Below are 18147 nucleotides of genomic sequence, written 5' to 3'. Positions count from 1 at the left end.
TAGGAGGAGGTTGGTCTCGATGGATTCACAATATTTTGATTTATCCAGGGCTGAAGCTTTTTATTATGATTTGCGAAGCAATTATGATGATTGAATAACAACACAGAATAAAGCAATCCACCAGGATACAAGAGACAGAATGCACTGACTTTGATACATTAAGTTGTATACGAGATGAAGAACTTCCATTTGTTTGAATAGACTAGTGTTTCCCAACTTTTCCCCTTCCTGTGCCATCCCCATGGGCTTGGCCAAGGAAGGCAGGGGGGCAGCTACCCCCCATAAGTAAAAATCAACACAAATCTGAGGCTTCCCTCCCCTATCAAAAGCCTGCCCCCTAACAAAAATCCTGGCTATGCCCATGCCCCGCTCCCATCCTCCTGGTAGAAAGGTAGCTATTTTAATGTTTTGTTTGTAATTAGAACATGTTTTGTTTATAATTTTTATAATTTATACAAAATACAATTACATAAAATGATAGGAATGAAATGTTGAAGCAGAAGAACATAGAGCTGGAAAAATCATGGAGTTGGAAGGGACCCTAGGGGTCATCTTTCTAGTTAAAGGTAAAGGACCCCTGGATGGTTAAGTCCAGTCAAAAGCAACTATGGGGTTGCGGTGCTTATCTCAGCTTTCCAGGTCATGTGGCCAGCTTGACTAAACCACTTCTGGTGCAATGGAACACTGTGATGGAAACCAGAATGCACGGAAACACCATTTACCTTCGTGCTGCAGCAGTACCTATTTATCTACTTGCACTGGCGTGCTTTCGAACTGCTAGGTTGGCAGGAGCTGGGACAGAGCAACGGGAGCTCACCATCTTTCTAGTGCAACCCTCTGCAGTGTAGGAAACTTAGCTAAAGCATCTATGATAGATGGCCATCCAACCTCTGCTTAGAAACCTTCAAGGAAGGAGAGTCCAGAACCTCCTGAGGAAGATCCATCTTCCATGTATTATAAAAATTAAACAACAGTTATTTGACTCCAGTTATTTGACACAGATGGGGGAAACCTACAGATACAGTCCAAAAGGTGCACAGGGAGTTCTGTATATATGGGAGAATTTTAAAAAGCAAGTGGTCCTCCCTGACCTGCTGCAAAACTATCTTTTCATCCATAGGAGCCCTGGCTGCCTAGATAAAACATTCTAGCTCCCCATACTTTACCTGGGAGTAAAGCCTACTGAGCTCATTGTGGCTTTCTTCTGAGTTGACACTTATTTACTAGATGCAAGTCAGCAGCACCAGACAACCCCGCTTGGCTAGGCGCTGGGGTGGATTTCACCCCACCTTGCAGAGCCGAGGCCCTGGTAGGCCGCCCACTTACCCACTAGTGATTGGCCAAGCGGATAGCCAATCAATCAGGATTTTTTTAAAAACAAAAGCTTTCCTCCTTTCACTTCTCACTTCCCTCTGTGGTCCCCTAGCCTTGTGTTGTGGTCCTTCAATTATGCAATTTTCTCCTGTGGCCCCCTTGGAATATCCTGGGGCCCCTGGTTGGGAAACACTGGTATAGACTATATTACAATATACTGTGGTTGTATCCTACTAATTTGTATTTGGAGCAGACCTTTCTGTCATCTTGCCAAAATTTCTAGGGCCACCCCCCCCAATGATATCTCAAAGCCGATCTCATGCAAAGTGAATAATAATGTTGGGCTAGGACCTGGGAGACCAGGGTTCAAATTCCCTCACTTAGCCATGAAACTTGGTAGGTGCTCTTGGGCAAATCACTGCCTCTCAGCCTAAACTCCCTACGGGGTTGTTGCGGTGATTAAATGAGGAGGTAAGAACCATGTGTACTACCTTGACCGTTTGGAGAAAAAAAAGAAGTGATATAATGCTCACCCTGCCTCTTGCTTGATGCCTCACTCCTTGGCTCACAAATCCAACTTCTTTGGAAGTGGCTGCTTCCCAGCTGCTACATTCCAAAACTTTCCTTCCCTCCAGGCCTGGCCGAAGTGACATTACCAGTGGATGTGCAGTCGAACGCATACTTCATTGCTCACGAGATGGAAACTGTCTGCAGCGTATCTGCAAATTTCTGGCTTTCTTGGCCTTTTGGTCTATTTATTTATTCGATTTCTCGCCCACCCTTCACTACAAGCTCAATAAAACAAGAAAAGTTTTTAAAATGTCAAAAAAAGTTCCTAAATGTTAAGGGAGGTTTTAAATTAAATGCATATTTTAAACCCTTCTCAGGGTTTATTCCTGCTTTATTGTACCGAGGATTCCCCCACCCCCCGTGATTCACACACAGGTGTTCTATGTTTATATCATCATGGCATGACTTTTGGCTACTTATAGTAAGACTCGACTCGACTCGACATTGCAGCACAAATGTTTGAAGAAACGTGTGCCAGGATTCAAGAGTTGGGGACAGGAATGCCCAAAATGGCCCTCAGCATTTCAGCTCCTTCCCCAGATACCCAGTCTGGCAAGAGAGTCCCCATGTGTGGCATTACAAAAGATAGCTCTCTTGGCAACCCTCTTCCCATCTCCTCTCATCCCCTCCTCCCAATATTTGGCCCTGCCTCAAGCTTCTCTTGGAATATCTTCCTGCCAAGAGAATATGGTTTTGACCAACTGGGATGTTGAAACCCAGTGCAAACGCTGGGTTTTGTAAAAACAAAGCAGGTGCAGAGAAACCAGATGTCTATCCCCATGCTCTTGGCCGACGTGTGGGAAGATGAAAATGTGTTTCCATGGTTACCGTGCCTTGAAAGAGAATATGCAGATCAAACCGGGAGCCAAAAGTTCATCCCACTCGGTGATAGACACCACTGATTAACTGTGGGCCACTGCGAGGAGTGGCACCAAGCGAGTCCCTGCCTGTGACTTCCTTTTTATAACCTCCCCAAATCCTTGAGGCTGCTTCTAAATATTAATCTGCATATATCGCTGGACGGAGGAGAACTAGGGAGAACCTTCTCTTCCCACAGACGATCACAGTTCAGAGGCCCTGCATGACTGTGGCCAATTGGGCAGCTTTGATGGGAGAGGCCTTTAATAAAATTGGACTCGTGGAATGAAACGCTTTGGCTGCCTTTCATCTCCTCCAAATTGCAATTAAGATTTAAACCAACCCTTTCACCGGTTCCACTGCACAAGGAGATTTTTTTGCAGTGAGGTTTGTGGAAAAAACCTCTATCCAGAGGAACAAGGGAGCCGTCAGGCCTGGGAGTGTGCTGACTTTGATACTGCCCAGAGCAGGAACAGAGTTGGGAGGCTGCTTGCACCAACATCTTCCCCAGGATCAGCTTAGCTTAGCTTAAGAAACAGCAGCTCCCAGCATTCTTGGGGAAAGCCATGACTGTTTCAAGTGGCATCAAAGTGCTTTGAATGTACGATGCGAATGGGGCCGCAATGCTTGCAGGAGATGCCTCATTGCAGTGCATTGCACCTTGATAATGGATAGGCGGGTCAAAGTGGCACTTGAATTCCAAACGTGTGCTTATGTGACCCTGTGTCAGGCTACTAAAACCTTTGTTCAGTGTTCTTGTTTTATAGGAAAGATTGTCAAATTGGGGCTCAGCCAGGGGGTGGAAAATGAGCAGCTCTCCAGATATTGGTGGACTTCAGCCAGCATGGTCAATGCTCAGGGATTATGGAGTCCTGCAAAAGCTGGAGGGTGGTATGTTCCCTGCCCCTATATTTTGAAGGGTTAGGGAGGTCGTGCCAAGGATTCTTTTGCTTATCCTTTGTTTCACCATTTCAAGTTGCCATTTAGCGATAGCTGGCGGTGTCTGAAGTGCCCCAGTCCCCCTCTGGGCTTGCCGGCTCCCAGCAGGCACGGCCCATCCAGCTCAACCAAGCTAAGCTGCCAGCGCTGCTCATTTGACTTATCCCCAATGTCTGGATGCTAATTTCTGTTAGATGCAATTAGGAGGGAACAGCTCCGGTACAGGCGGACTGTAGCCACAGAAGCTTCTGAAAGCAGCAGCCTTGGGAATTGGCACTCTTTTGATCAGAGTTTTACCAGGAAAATGTGCAGATAGCCATTCTGTGTTGTTTGGGGAGGAGTGTGGGAGCCTTGGGGGGGGGGTATAGGGTTGCTGCTGTGGAATCCAGCCTGTCAGGTTGTTTTGCTGTTGTTGGGTTTAAGCAGTAAATCTTATTCCCAAGAGAAGGTTGTCACATCACAGTGAAAAGCTGTGCACAGAGCCGAAGTATTGCAAATTAGCCCTACTTTCCGCACAAATTCTGTTTTCCTTTTGTAACAGGGAGGGGGAGATGCTGCAGTGAAATGCCTCCTCCAGAGTACTGGGAGCATTGTCCCTCTGATCTTCGGATGAAAAGAGGCGTGATGTTTTTTTCAAGCAGTCGGGCCAGTTTTGAAAGCAATGTACTTGTTTGTACCAGATCAAAATCTGAGCAGACTTTTCCCCCTGCAAATTTAGGCCCATAGTCAGAAATCAGGGAGTGTGTGTGTGTGTGGCAGGAACGGAACAGCCATAACATATAGCTCCATAGGGTCAAACTTAGGTAATGGTCACTTTTTTTGGAAGCGTACTGCCTGCACACTTTCCCTTATTGCTGCAAATGTAAAAGGAACTTATTCAAAAATGAAAGCTGAACATTCAGGGAGGAGCCTGGAATATCTGAGATGATCAGTTCCCCTCCTTTTGGAACATAAGACAAGCCTGCTGTATTAGGCCAGTGGCCCAACTGGCCCAGCATCCTCTTCTCACAGTGGCCAACCAGATGCCCCAACCAGAAACCCTCAAGCAGGACCTGAGCACAACAACACTTTCCCTCCTGCAGTTTTCAGTAACTGGTATTCTGGAAGCATGACTGCCTCTGTTAATGGAGGCAGAGCATAGCCATAATGGCTAGTGGCCTCCTTCTCCTCCATTAGTTTGTAAAACCCACTTCTAAAACCACCCATCCCCGGTGGCCATCCCTGCCTCTGCCTGAGCCAGTGCACCAATTGCAAAGAGCCTTATAGGTGTAGCACCATAGAGGCTAACATATGTGCTATGACATAAGTGGGGCATGGGGTTGGGAATGTAGGTAGTGCTGTCAAATAACACTGAAATGCAGAAAATAATTGTTGGGAGAACTCAATTATGAATGTACGTCAGATATGTACAGTGATAATTCACAACAGCAATAGCTGATGCAATGCAATCATACTCACATTGCAAGTTAATTAACAATGGCACCGATCAGACAAAGATATTGCCAGAGTTTGAGCGCCATGGCAGAAAAGGTCCCCTTGCCAGTAGTTACACTGGCTGATATCACTTGCTTTGCTTTGCTTTCTCATTTCTTCAGGCCAGATGCTTTGATGACTCAGTTATTATTCCATATTTTGCAGTTTTCCATGGTCTGTTCATTTACAGATATTTTCCCCTCCTTTAAAAGGTGCCAAGCGGGTGACCAACAAGGCAACTCTGTGGTATGTGCCCCTCTCTCTTAACAACGTGAACAAAGTATTGGAAGTCCCTCCTATTCAGGTAAGGGGATGTTCCAAGGGTGATGGTGGAGCTCTATATGAGGCCTTAGTCCAGATTCTGCAAACAAATTAAGCAATGCCCATTTCCATGTTTACATCCACTTGCTTAATCATGTACTGTATCGTGTTGTATAATCTGGTTTTGTTGTCTTGATTCACACTGTAGCTGAGACTCTCCTAGAAAGATGTCCTCTTCTCCCCCCAGACTTCCTTTGAACAAACTTTTTCTAACTCCCTCCTTTGCTCCAACATATTGTGACATATCAGATTTAACACTTGGTCCACGTTGCTCCTGTCCACTCCCATTACCTTAGAGGGAAGTCCTCTCTTGCCATGCCTTCAAAGGGGCAGCGTGTGTCCTCTTAAACAGCTGCATAGAAAAACACTCCGGCAACTTCCTTTCTCCATTGGTGGCCCAAGGGGAGATTTTCTTGCCTCCAGTGGCACTTCATAGCAACATGAAGCAATGGTGGTGGTGTGGCCAGTCGGGCAGCAGTCCTTGTCCCTTCCCCTCTGACTTGGATGACCAGGTGGCCCTTCTGTTTCTTCTCAGTTTGCAGAGAAGGCGCAAGAGGAGGAAGGGAGAAGGCGCTACGAAGAGCAGAAGCTGGAACGTTTGGAAACGAAGGAGAGGAATGGGGACGTCATCATGCCAGTGATTAATCCAGGTAAGACGGGCAGTCTGAGTTAACGCTGGCTCCAAAGGACATGGTGAGGCTTAGCAGAATCCTTGCATCTTTACATGGATCTGTTGATTAGTTTGCTGCCAAAGCCAGAAGTACTAACTTTGGGGCAGGTATATTTGTGAGTGAACAACTGCAACCCCTCCCCGAACTACTGATTTCTAAAATGTTATACCTTTCCATGAATCATGCCCATGATGCACCATTAATTGACGTATGCTTATCAACTACATGTCACACCTCCTCCCTGGTCCTTCCTCCAAACAGGAACATTTTAGGCCTTTTCTCCTCCATATCCCTCTGGCTGGCTCCTAGGTTCAGCCTGAAGGTTGCCCTCATCCAGTGGCGGAGGTAGGGGGGCAGTCCGCCCGGGTGACATCTCTAAGGGGGGTGACAAGAAGGCATTGCATGGGGGGCTCGCCCCTGGGTGCAGTGGCGCTAGCCGTTGCCATCGCGTCACTGCAGCCGCGCGCAGAGGATCCTCCTTTTTCGGTTGCAGTGGTGGAGGAGGGATCTCATCGGCGTCTGTACGGCACTTGAGCAGCTCCTATGGATCCCTCTGCTGCAGCCACGAGCAGAGGATCCCTCCGTTGTCTGTAAAGTGCTTGAGCAGCTCCGTCGGCAAACCGCCCCACGGTGCATGCGCTGTGCCGCTACGTACGCTGCATGCATGTGCGCTGTATGTACAGTGTCGTGCATGTGTAGTACATAGCAGCACCGCACATGGGCTGCGGGGCGGTTTGCCCCCCCCGACACCCCGCAACAGGTGCTGGTTAGCCTTCCTTTGCCCCTGCCCACACTTGAAATATGGGTGGCATCTTTGCTACAGAGGTGGGATATCTGGGATTGTAGTTCAGTGGGTGCTTCCTGAGAGTCAGTTGACTGTGATTTGACTTCTTAGCTAGTCACCATGAAAGCTGGAACCATTTTGCATTTTCTGCTGCAGAGCCTGTCTGATGACGGTGCCAACTTGTGTGTGAACCTGGATGGGGACTGGCATCTCCTCCTGATGTCTTGAACAGGCTCAGTCTCTCAGTTTGGCTCACAGAAGCTCACAGGGACCCAGGCTGAGAATCCCAGGTTGGAGGTCTAGAACTTCCATGCCATGCATTGGGACTTTCCCCAGAGGCACGTGCTCCTCTTTACCTTCCCCACCTCTATGCATAAAGACAGACTTTCTTCCTTCCTCCTGCTCCAATGAAAGCCCAAAGCCTGCCTTTTGGGGAGTGAAGAGCCCCAACCGGCGCAATGTGCCTGGAGCAAGAGCAGTCCTCCAGGGATGCTTTCGTCTTCCTTCCACCACAAAAACAGTTGGGTTCAAAGCCAGCTATTTTAGTGCTCAGACTGTCTGCACTCGGGTATTTATAGATGACCATACAGCGGTGTGCATGCAGCCCAGGAACGTGTCATTCCCCCTCTCCCCATCAACTCGAGGAGACTGTTCAGTGGATTTCTTCCCAGAGCCGTGAGCGGCAGCAGTCATGCCTTCTCTAAAGCTGAGGCTGCTGCCAGAGCATGTGATCGAGTGAACTTGCAGAGGTAGGAGCTCCGAAGAGGTGACCTGCAGGTCTATTTTTGTCTCTGTGAACAGAGCCCCCCCCCCCTTCCCACTAGCTTAATTTTAGGTGTCTTTTAGAGCAGGAAGAGCACAGGGAATTTGTGCTGCAGTTGCCTAGCAACCCATCACAAAGGGCTGGGGGGGTGAGAGAGAGAGAGCTTGGATCTCTTTTGTCATGTCCAGGAGGCTTTTAAGACGAAAATTTCTACAGAATGGCAGCGGGCTTCCTTTGTTTGGAAGCTTTAGGATGGGGCACAGCTGTCTGTTTCCACAGTGAATAGACTGTATGTTCTATTTAAAGGTCGTTGTCTGTGTTAAGGACATTTAAAGCTTGATGTGCTCCAGACTAAAGGTGTGTTGGGAACTCCCTGCCAAGTGAAGTATCTAAGGACTTGTGCTAGGAGAGAGCCTCATGTAGACACAGCAGAGAGGAATGCAGGTTCTGCCCCTGCAGCTGGGTGGCACACTGGCACCTCTGGCTATAAATACCAGGAACTTGCCCTGATTCGCAGAGCAAGGCTTTCAACCTGCTGCACTTTAGGGTCCAGCTCAAGTCCTGCCTCTATCCATGGATGACAGAGTTCCTGGGTTGTTATTATTCATTAAACTTATTAGTCGCTTTTTTTTTTAACAACAGTAACTCAAAGTGGCTGAACAACAATAAATAAGTAACATATGCATTAAAACCAGCATAAAACGAGACAGAGAAAAATCTAAAACTCATTCAAGTTTAAACAGAAGGTACCTGCTGAATCTCTATTGGCAGAGCATTCCACAATACTGTGCCGATAACACTAAGACTGTATTTCTTGTTATCGAGTGAGCCTCACCAACTCGGGGAACGATACTCCTGCAGATGATCTCAGAACCTGGATATAAGGGTTCAGGCGGCTCCCCAATCCCAGATCCACTACTATCTGTGTTTAGACCAGGCTTTGTAACTGAATCACCTTTGGTCACCCTGATTTATTGTGAGAGGGACAGGGGGAATGCAACTGTGTTACTTCTGCTCAATCTCTCAGGGGCTTTTGCTGCCCTTGACTGTGAAATCCGCCTGGACCAGCTCAGAGTGATGGGTATTGGAGGCACCATATTATGATGCTTCTGTTTGTATCTTCAGGGCTGGTGGCTGCTGCACTTGTGTGCAAGGGCTGAACAGACTTTAATAGAAGGTAGCTTTGAGGATGGCTGGACATTGATAGCACCTACATGGCGAGAGGGTGGGGAGCACAGGGAAATTGTGCAGAGCTGGTACAAGAGAGGTGTGGAATGGCAGGGGCTTGAAATGATTTTTTGGGGGGTTTTTGTTTGTTTGTAAGTCTCTTTGAGTTGCCTTGAGCAAGAAAAAGCAACTCACCAATTCAGTAAATAAATGAATAAATAATGGATTAAAAGTCCCATGTGCTATTTTGTGTGTATGTGTGTGTTTGTGGGCACTCTGGGATCATTTTCAGTGGTGTCGGAATCCCACCCTCCTGGAAGAGACTCCATGCAAGGCAGCATCTGAAGTCTTATCGACAGTAACCTTCTGGTGAACTGGTGCCACAGACACTGCCTCTTTCTCTCAATTTATTTGCCTGGTGGGCAAGGAAGGGCTAGCAAGCAGCAACATACCCCCATATGCAGTGATTCACTCATCAAGCATTTTGTATTCAAATGCCATTGGCTACACGATTTCCAAAACAGAGTGAGGTCAATGTGACTTTTTAATTCCCATATGAAATCCATACTCCCTTTCTGAAAATGTAACCTAGATTCCCTTTAGGTTCAAACACTTAATGTTAGATTGTTTTCTCAGCTCTTGGACTTCAGGTCCTTCTCTGAAGTCTGTCTTGTAGTTGGATGGGGGTTGCTGTGTTTGCTCTTCCCTTCAGCTCCTGGCATGCTCCTTAATCTGGGTGATCAGGTTAATCTTTGGGAGAGTGAAAGTCTTGGCATGGTTGATTGGTGTGAGATACTATATTGCCTGAAGGTTGGGGGTGAGGCTACATTACCTTCATATCCCATTGCGCCTTGTAATCCTGCAGTGAATGCTCACAGCTTACCTTTCTGTCTCTCTTGCTCTCCTTGCTCACAGATAGACAAAGAAAAGGTAAGATTGTTCTGACTAATTAACACTGTTAAGATAGGGAAGCTTCCAAGTATTGGCTCTCTTATTCTTTGCTGTAAGATTTGTCAAAGGAAATAACTCTCGGCTTGGCACTATGGGGGCAGGTTCCCTTATTGTTTTAAAGTTCATTACAATTGCTTAAAGCAAATTATATAAAATTATATATATATATAAATCATCTTGCCACACAGACCTCTCCGAGGCAAGTTGGCTTGAATGGATTTGGTTTAGAGGAGGCATATAATTTTAAAAAGTTAAGGTTTGCTTGATTTCTTAAATTTTTTAGCTCTGGAGAACTGGGCAGGTACTGTGCTAGCCAAGGTGGATCAGATTTTTTTTTTCCTTAGGTGGTTGCTGCAAGAGGGGAGAGGATCTGACAGCCAGAGCTCAGCTGAGGAGAGTCCCTTTCCTCTGCTAGTTGAGGAGGGGCAATGGTGCTAAACATTCTGGATGAGACATGCTTCTTCCTTTGCTTAAAAGCTATATAGCTGGATGAGTAGATGATTTTTTAAAATACATAAGGTTTCACTGGTACAAATAGTGGCTATACATTTGATTTCACATGTCAGCCATGTGGGTAAATACACAGATTTCAAAACTGCTGCCTTTTCAGGTGGGTTTTCATAGTCTCTTTTGACCCCTTTAAGGCAGAGGTCAAACATAGCTGCTTCAAGGCGTCTTCCATTGATGCGTGGTGTACACAGGGCATCACGCTGCGACCTGTTTCCCAGCATTTCCTTGGAACTGAATTGCAGGGGAAGAGGAGCAAGCTGTTTTTCAGGGAAGCTCCTCTGCCATTATTATTCTTACTGAGGATCCTGACACAGTTGCAAAAACTGCTAACACAACATTCTCCAAGTCTGAATGCACCCTTAGTCTGATCCAGCAGATCTCTTCCTCTGTCCTTACGCTTCTGTGAACTCTAAAACATCCTTTCTGTGGGGCTGAATTAATTTGGTCTTCTCATGGTCTGTGCTCTTCCCTCCCCTTACAGAGCCATATACTGTTGGCTACAGCCAGTCCAGCTTGATCCACCTGGTGGGACCATCTGACTGCACCATGCATGGATTTGTGCACGGAGGTAAGTTCACAGTCTGTGTCCATTGTGGCTTTGATGTGCTCTTTTAGTGCCGCATTGTGGCTCTGACAGACACCCCGTCATTTGCTAGAAAGTCCTGGGTGAACCCTTTAAGGAGGTGCCTGTTGATGCTGGTTTCATTCATTAGCTTATATACTGCTTCCTGTTTCATCAGAAATCTCTAAGCAGTTCCTTGGCATCAGCTGTCATGTAACCTTTTCCTTAACTGCACCCAGGCCTATCTGTCTAGTTCTGCCTACTCTTCCACACACCCCTTTGTTCTGTTAGTTTTGCATTGGAGGCTTACTGGGCAGGAGTTGTATGTTTGTAATGCATGAGTGCTGCAGAGGTCTCCTACACCTGTTTTGGAACTAGTCAGGGGCTTGGGAGGTTGAATCAGGAACCTCAGGATTCAGGGCTAGGGTCTTCTCTGGTAAGCTGGCTAGAATCATACAAATTCAGGCGTCTAGACACACAATCTCAGGTTGTGTAAACATTGGTGCCTGCAATTAGCAGTCTGTGTTACAAAGCCTCTGGGTGAGCGGACGGAATGGTATGTCTTGCTTGCTGTGCTTCAGGTATCACCTTTTTCAGTTACCAGCTCATGCAACTGACTTTAGGGATCCTGAATGGGAGAGGGTCCCCCACCCTCCACTGGCGGAGGAAGAGGAGTTTGGGGGGAATGCATCGCCCCCGGCAGCACGATCCAGGTGGGATGCCATCGCGGCTGCCCTCCTGCCTGCGCTGGGCGCCACGCCCTGGGACGCGCACCAGCTCTGCCCCGCCTGCTCTCCGCCCCCCCCCCCGCCCCCGGTGCTGGAGTATGAAGCTCTGCCACTGCCCTCCCCCCCCCCCGGTCTGGATTCAGGTTGCTGTCCAGTCCCAAGGAGCCAAGGGAAGATCTCTTTAATAACATTGTATGTCATGTTTGTTCTCGATGTAGAGTTCTAGTGGCTTCGGTTTTTGGCCTTCTTCCAGTTGCATTGACTGGATGGATCCATTACATTAAGCCGACCGTTCAGCCAAAAACAAAACAAAAAAACCCCCCAACCATTCTAGGAAATGTGTTGAGAGACTGAATTGCTCCAAATTTCCCAGCAAAATGCAACATCTGTCGGTTTATGCAAAAAGGCTCAGTTGGCACAGGCTCTCTTTTCTAGCTGCAGCTCAGTATCTTACTGGCGACTACATCAGCCCTGTGCAGTTTATTCTATGTGTGCTGAAAAATCCTCAACCAACCTCCCCCAACCTGGCGTCCTCCAGATGTTTTGAACTAAAGTTCCCATCAGCAGTCTGTGTCTGTGTGTGTGTGTGTGTGTGTGTGTGTGTGTGTGTGTAGAAAGGAGGAAAAGACAGAGCAGCTCAAAGAGAATGGAATGGTGCCTTTTTCTCCTTTACCTCCAAAGAGATCAATGGAGGGGTGGATGGCAAAATGGTTTGCTCTTAATAGAAATTGTAAAACCATAACTGCTGGTATTTTTGTTGCTTCGCAACAGCTGCCTCTTTCCTAAAATACTGCACCTGCAACTTGACTGTTTAGCAAAATTGATTTTCTCTTGAATAAAATGTTGGCAGATGTGTGCGGGTGATTTGCAGGAACAATTTTAATCATATTATGGTAAAGTTGGTTTTTGGCCAAATTAGGCCTAGTTGGAACTTTCTCCTTTAAAAAATTCAAAACTGCCTTGTGCCATTTTCTGTGAAAAACATGGGATTGCTCAAGGCTAGGAAGAGTTTGGAGAATAGAAGGGTGAAATATTGTGGAGCTGTCCCCCCCCCCCCGGGCCTGCATGCTGTTCTGTTAGCAGGGCTGGGACAAAATAAAAATAAAAATGCAACCATGCTGGTCTGAGCTATCAGATAGATCTAATAATCCAGATTTGCAGCACTTTAGAGGGCAGATGAGAATATAATGCAGGTTTCAGGCACTGGACAAAAAGATCATCCCGCCCCCCAGCCATCAGCTTCTCTGAAACTGAGGCTTCAGTAGTCGTTCTCACTGGGGTGCAGTCTGGCTAGCAGTCCACTCCTCTGCATATCTGCTCAGGAGTAAATCCTATTGAGTTCAAGTGGGTATAGGATTGCAGGCTTCATGCTGCAAAGTTCCTTGGCTTCCAGGTGGCCATTGTGTGACTTATGCCTTTCCCAGACATCCAGATGGAGCAGTTGGGAAGAAGGTAATAATGGGAGCTTTGTCAAGCTCACTGCTTGGTGTTTGGAGTGTTGTTTGCAGTGCCTGTCATTTCAGTGTAGCAGCTTTAGATGTGCAAGATCAAACTTGGAGTATCAGCAGAAATCGCAGCATAATTGGCAGCCAGGAGGGCCTGACTGGCAGAAGGCAACAGACGTAGCACAGAGTGCAGCCCTGCCTTGGTGTTCTATTTTTAAAAGGCAATGGAAGTCATGAGATCTAGGAAAGATCCCACCAAGGCCCCAAGGTGAGAACCTTGTCCTAAAATCCACTGTTGACTCTGAATAGATTCTCGCAAGCAACCGAGGGGGCTGTCGCTGTTAGGGTGGGCTTGGTATTCATAATAAAGCACCAGGATCCATCCTCAGCACGAGGAAAGGCCTCAGCTGTGTCACAGAAGAGCTGTGTCTGATATTCCTCTGCTGATCAGAATGGTTTCAGTCAAGCTGCCTTCAACAACCTTGGTGACCTCCAAATATTTTTGGACTGCTGCTGCACCCATCAGCTCCAACCGCCAAGGGGCCTGTATAGAAATAAGTCAGTAGGGCAGGACGAGTTATGTGTGCAAGTCCAGTCTCCTCGTCTGAAAAAATATATATTGTAGATTTGCAGATGGTACAGACACAGGCAACCGAAGTGATCCTCACAAGATCAGACCCAAGTCTTTTTGACTTCTTAGTTTAAAAAGGAGGGGGAGAGAGATGACGGGGGGGGGGTAGATTCAGGTCTAGCCGAAGAAAGCACTTCTCCACACAACACATGGTGGGGTTTTATTTATTTTTTTTTCTTTTTGAGCCCCCCCCAAGTTGTGGTGGTTCTCTTTTTATATATATATATTATTTTTATTCAATTTTTCCAATACAAAATTTATACAATTCATACATCTTTTGTATATCCGTTCTCTTTTTGACTTCCCTCAACTTGACTGATACTCCTTCCCTTCTTAATTTCTTACACATTTCTAAAACCTTACTTCCATTATTTTTATAAATTAAGTCTTATTTTGCTCACATTCTAACATTTCTTCTTACAGAGCTTCATTAAAACTTACAAGCGTTACTTGATTATCACTTAATTTATGCATATACTCTGTAAACTTTTCCCAATCTTCTATAAATCTCTGATCTCGTTGATTTCGGATCCTTCCCGTCAGTCTATCAAGTTCTGCATAGTCCATCATCTTCATAAGTTGTGGTGGTTCTCACTGGCTTTTTTGGGTGGGGGAGGGTTAAATTTGTGGATGAAGATGTTTGACATCAGTTAATCGTTTGACAGATTGTGACACAGCCTTGTGGAAAAGCAGCTTGCCAATGAATGCTGTCTGAATAAAGCCTCTATGGTCAGAGGGCTGTTTTGCTTGAGTGCTGCAAGTGAGTTCCACAGAGGCATTTCATTGTAGAAACCAGGATGGAGGACTAGAGGGTGTCTTTGCTTGGATCCAGCTATGGGGCTCTTCATATGTTCTGACAATTAAAGCTTCAGAAGAAGATGAAATGGGCAGGTGCTGCCATGGGCTGCAGAAGCAACACACGGACTGTGCTCTATTATTCAGAGGCTGCAGTGCAGGTAGGAAGAGGCTGTGTGATAGGCTGAGCTGTGTCTGGCTTGGGGTGTTCCAGCTGCCCGAGATCCTGCATGTTAGAGGAGGGCCAGCCAAAGTGCTCCCTACAGGTGGTGCTGGACTACATCTCCCATCATTCCTGACAATTTGCCATTCTGGCTGGGGCTGATGGGAGCCGCAGCCCAAAAACATCCAGAGGGCACCAGGCTGGCAAAAGGCTGAAGCAGAGTAACCTAGATAGATGTGATGGTAATGCCATTTGTTCGGAGTTTTCTTTTAATCAAAATTTAAATCTCCTGCTTGAATGCAGATGAGGTGGTGCTTCTAGTGGTGCCAGCGAAGAGAAGTGGTTGCTATAGAAACTCTTCATTATGAAGACTCTCCCTGGTAATCCAGACCTGTGTAATTAAAACATACACTTTGGAGAAGGAGGGGGCTCTCAACTTTAAAATCAAGTCTCGCAAATTAAGTGGAAGCCTTTTGATGGGAGGATTGTGCTGGAGTCGGAACTGACTTGCTAAAAATCCTGTCTCATGCCTCTAAAAAGAAAGAAAAGTATATGTGTGACTTAGAGTAGAATCCTGGTAACACCTTCTCCCATCAAGCTGGTTTAGGAATAGAATGGCTGATGGATGCTAAGCCCTGGTGACCTCACTGCCCATTTTGTACTTGGGAACCAAAAAGAGGCTGTGCAGACATTTGACACAGGGAACCAGCAATTACGATGCAGGGTTGTCTTTTGTATTGAGCATATATGAATTCAAGCATCTAAAAAGCACCTTCCCTCTTCCCCAAGGCATTGACTCCCAGTGACCTAATAAACTTTAGAAAAAGACTCTGTCCTCACCACCCTTTCCACCTGTTTACAAACTCACAGAGAGAGACTTTTTATCCACAAAAGACTCTAGTAGGCCTGGTTAGGAAATTCTGACCAAGTGATGCTTCTGAATACCAGATGCTGGGAACTGCAGGAGGAGAGAGTCCTCTTCTGCTTCTTGCTGGTTTCCCACAGGTAGGTGGTTGACCACTGTGAGAACAACAGGATGCTGGACTAGATGGGCCCCTTTTGGCCTGATCCAGCAGGGCTCTTCTCATGTTCTTAGTTTGAATGGTTGTGGGTCTGTAGCTTTTAAGAGCTGGTTTGTAAAGTGAGTATATAATACAGGAAGTAAAATTTTGGGGAAAGGATGTACACCCACCACCAATGAACCCAGTTTATTTTATAGATCCAGTGCCTTCTCTCAGAACCAGCTGGTTCAGAACAAGGTGTCTCCCTCTCTCCAGCACCCTGGATCCCCACAGTAGCTGGCCAGGTGGTTTCAGGAAGCCCACAAGCAGACTTGGATGGCCTGTGTGCCCCTCCAGCTACTGAGCTGAATATGGAGTTCCCGCCTGGTCCTTATTGCTAACAGCCGTTGGCAGGCACATTCATGGAGATCTTTTCTACAGTGTCAGAACATAAGAAGAGCCTGCTGGATCAGGCCAGTGGGCCACCGAGTCCATCATCTTCATCTCACAGTGACCAAGCAGGTGCCTATTATGAGAAACTGGCAAGTAGGACCTGAGCACAAGAGCACTCTCCCTTGTGGCTTCCAGCAACTGGTAGTCAGAAGCATTTCTGCAACCGACTGTGGAGGTTGAGCATAGGCATCATGGCTAGTAGCTATCGATAGCCCCGTGGACACATTCATGATTTGTCTAATCTTTTAAAGCCATCCAAGTTGGTTGCCATCACTGCCTCCTGTTGGAGGGAGTTCCCTATTTTATGTGCTGCATGAAGAAGTCCTTTCTTTTACCTGGCCTGAATCTTCTGGGCTGGGGTGCAGCATATATGATGGATGGGCCCTGGCCTGGAAGGCGGGGTTTTTTGCACATACTTTGGAATCACTGCTTGTTGTTTGTGGCCACAAGGCACTAGACCTCTTGATGTGGATAGGCGTGTGCTGCTTTCCACTCTCCCTTTTGCTGTTCCTCCACAGCCCCTTTCCCCCCACACTTAACTAAGCCTAAAATGCACTCATTACAGCTGCTTCCCTTGTTCCAGGTTGCTCCCCCAGAATGCCACCCTGGGTGCATTGCAGCACTGATCCACACTGCACGTGCTCCTCTACTTTTTTTTGCCTCTCACAGTACACCACAGGCTCTCCCCCAGCAGGGAGTAATGGCTTAACTGCTAGCCCTGGCAGTCTTCATCTTATTGTTTTCCCCATAGCCCTGGCAGTCTTCATCTTATTGTTTTTCCCATGTTGGGGGCGGGGGGAATGCTGTTACTAGCCAGGGCCTTGCTGCCCCTGTGATGCATGCAGTCCCCAGGGTGGCTTGATTAATTGGCCATCACCGCCTGGTCGGGGGCAGCGGCAGGGCAGGGGAGATGGATGCTTTGTTTCAAAGCCTCCTCTGCAAATCGGGGTTAATGCGATTTCATCTGTCTCCAGCAGGCTAACACTAATAGGGCAGCAAGCAGGCAAGAGGAGAGCTGCGCTCGGGAGACATCGCCTTCCAAGCGACTCAGGAGCAAATCATTCTCCTTGCAAGCACAGGCCCAACACTTAGGTTAGCAAAGATCTGTTCTAATAAGGGGTCAAGGAGTGGCTCTTCTCTCTGAGTTGAGCCTGGTCGTCCTTCATGGGGTCATGGGCTTCAGTTTGCAGCATCTTCGGTTTAAAGGTTGTGAGGTAGCAGAGCTGGGTTCCTGCTGGAGGCTTTGGGGAACCAATCAGAATGAACCAGACTTCACCATCTTGATACCCTCCAGATGTTTTGGGCTACTGCTTCCATCAGCTGTGCAGCGACAGCTGAGCTGGCTTGCTGGGGGCACCAGGTTGGTGAATACTGCCTGGAAAAGGCAATGTTAGGCTAGGTGAACTAATGGTCTGGCACAGTATTTGCCATCTTCCTATTCCTGAAGAGTAGCACAGTCCCAAGAAAGTAGCAGTTGGTTAACCTGTTTAACCTCATGTTGCACCCTTTGGGGATGCTGCAGACTAAATCCTGTGGTCCCATCCAGGCAGTGCACGCTCTCTACTACTGAGCTGTAACTCCCTGCCAATTTTTGGACTTTTATCCCGCTTCAAGCACCATGGCTATGTATTCTTTGGCATACAGAAACAAGAGTTGAATTAACTTGGAAGGTGGGCAATATGTGTTGCTTTCCATACCCCTCCTTGCTAGGTACATTTTAGCAGAGAATTGATTTGTGATATATTGGTGTGCTGTAGTGTGTGCTGCAAATTTCCCTGCTCTATTGGTATTTACTTCTCTGTTTCAAAGCAGAAACAAAAAAACTCAGGGCTACTGTCCTATGTGTGTGCCCATGCCCATTTGCATCTTGTGTTTAAAAAGAAAACACCCCCAAATCTGGAGTGAGTTGCCTGTCAAATAGATACCCTGTAATTTGGCTGCCATCTATGAAATGACGAATCTCCTCTTCTGACACCAAACACAAAATTACTGAGAAATGTCTGTGTAATTATTCTTGTTCTCTTTAGGTGACAGCTTGAATGAAGTGG

General features: G+C 46.9%; 1 protein-coding gene across 3 annotated transcripts in view; it reads left to right on the top strand.

The window, feature by feature from the left end:
• ACOT7 (acyl-CoA thioesterase 7) overlaps nt 1–18147 on the top strand; it is a 62649-nt gene that overhangs the window by 16094 nt on the left and 28408 nt on the right. For 2 of the 3 annotated variants that reach the window (XM_053400435.1, XM_053400437.1), the window contains exons 4-7: nt 5367–5458; nt 6011–6125; nt 9776–9790; nt 10803–10889. In XM_053400435.1, the coding sequence (XP_053256410.1) occupies nt 5367–5458; nt 6011–6125; nt 9776–9790; nt 10803–10889 (309 nt within the window). The remainder of the gene's footprint in view (nt 1–5366; nt 5459–6010; nt 6126–9775; nt 9791–10802; nt 10890–18147) is intronic. The other variant, XM_053400436.1, reaches the window with a different exon arrangement.

This window comes from Podarcis raffonei, chromosome 8 (genome assembly GCF_027172205.1).
Source record: "Podarcis raffonei isolate rPodRaf1 chromosome 8, rPodRaf1.pri, whole genome shotgun sequence".
Lineage (NCBI taxonomy): Eukaryota > Metazoa > Chordata > Lepidosauria > Squamata > Lacertidae > Podarcis > Podarcis raffonei.
Note: the sequence above shows the minus strand (reverse complement) of the source record. Positions and strands in the feature narration are given on the sequence as shown.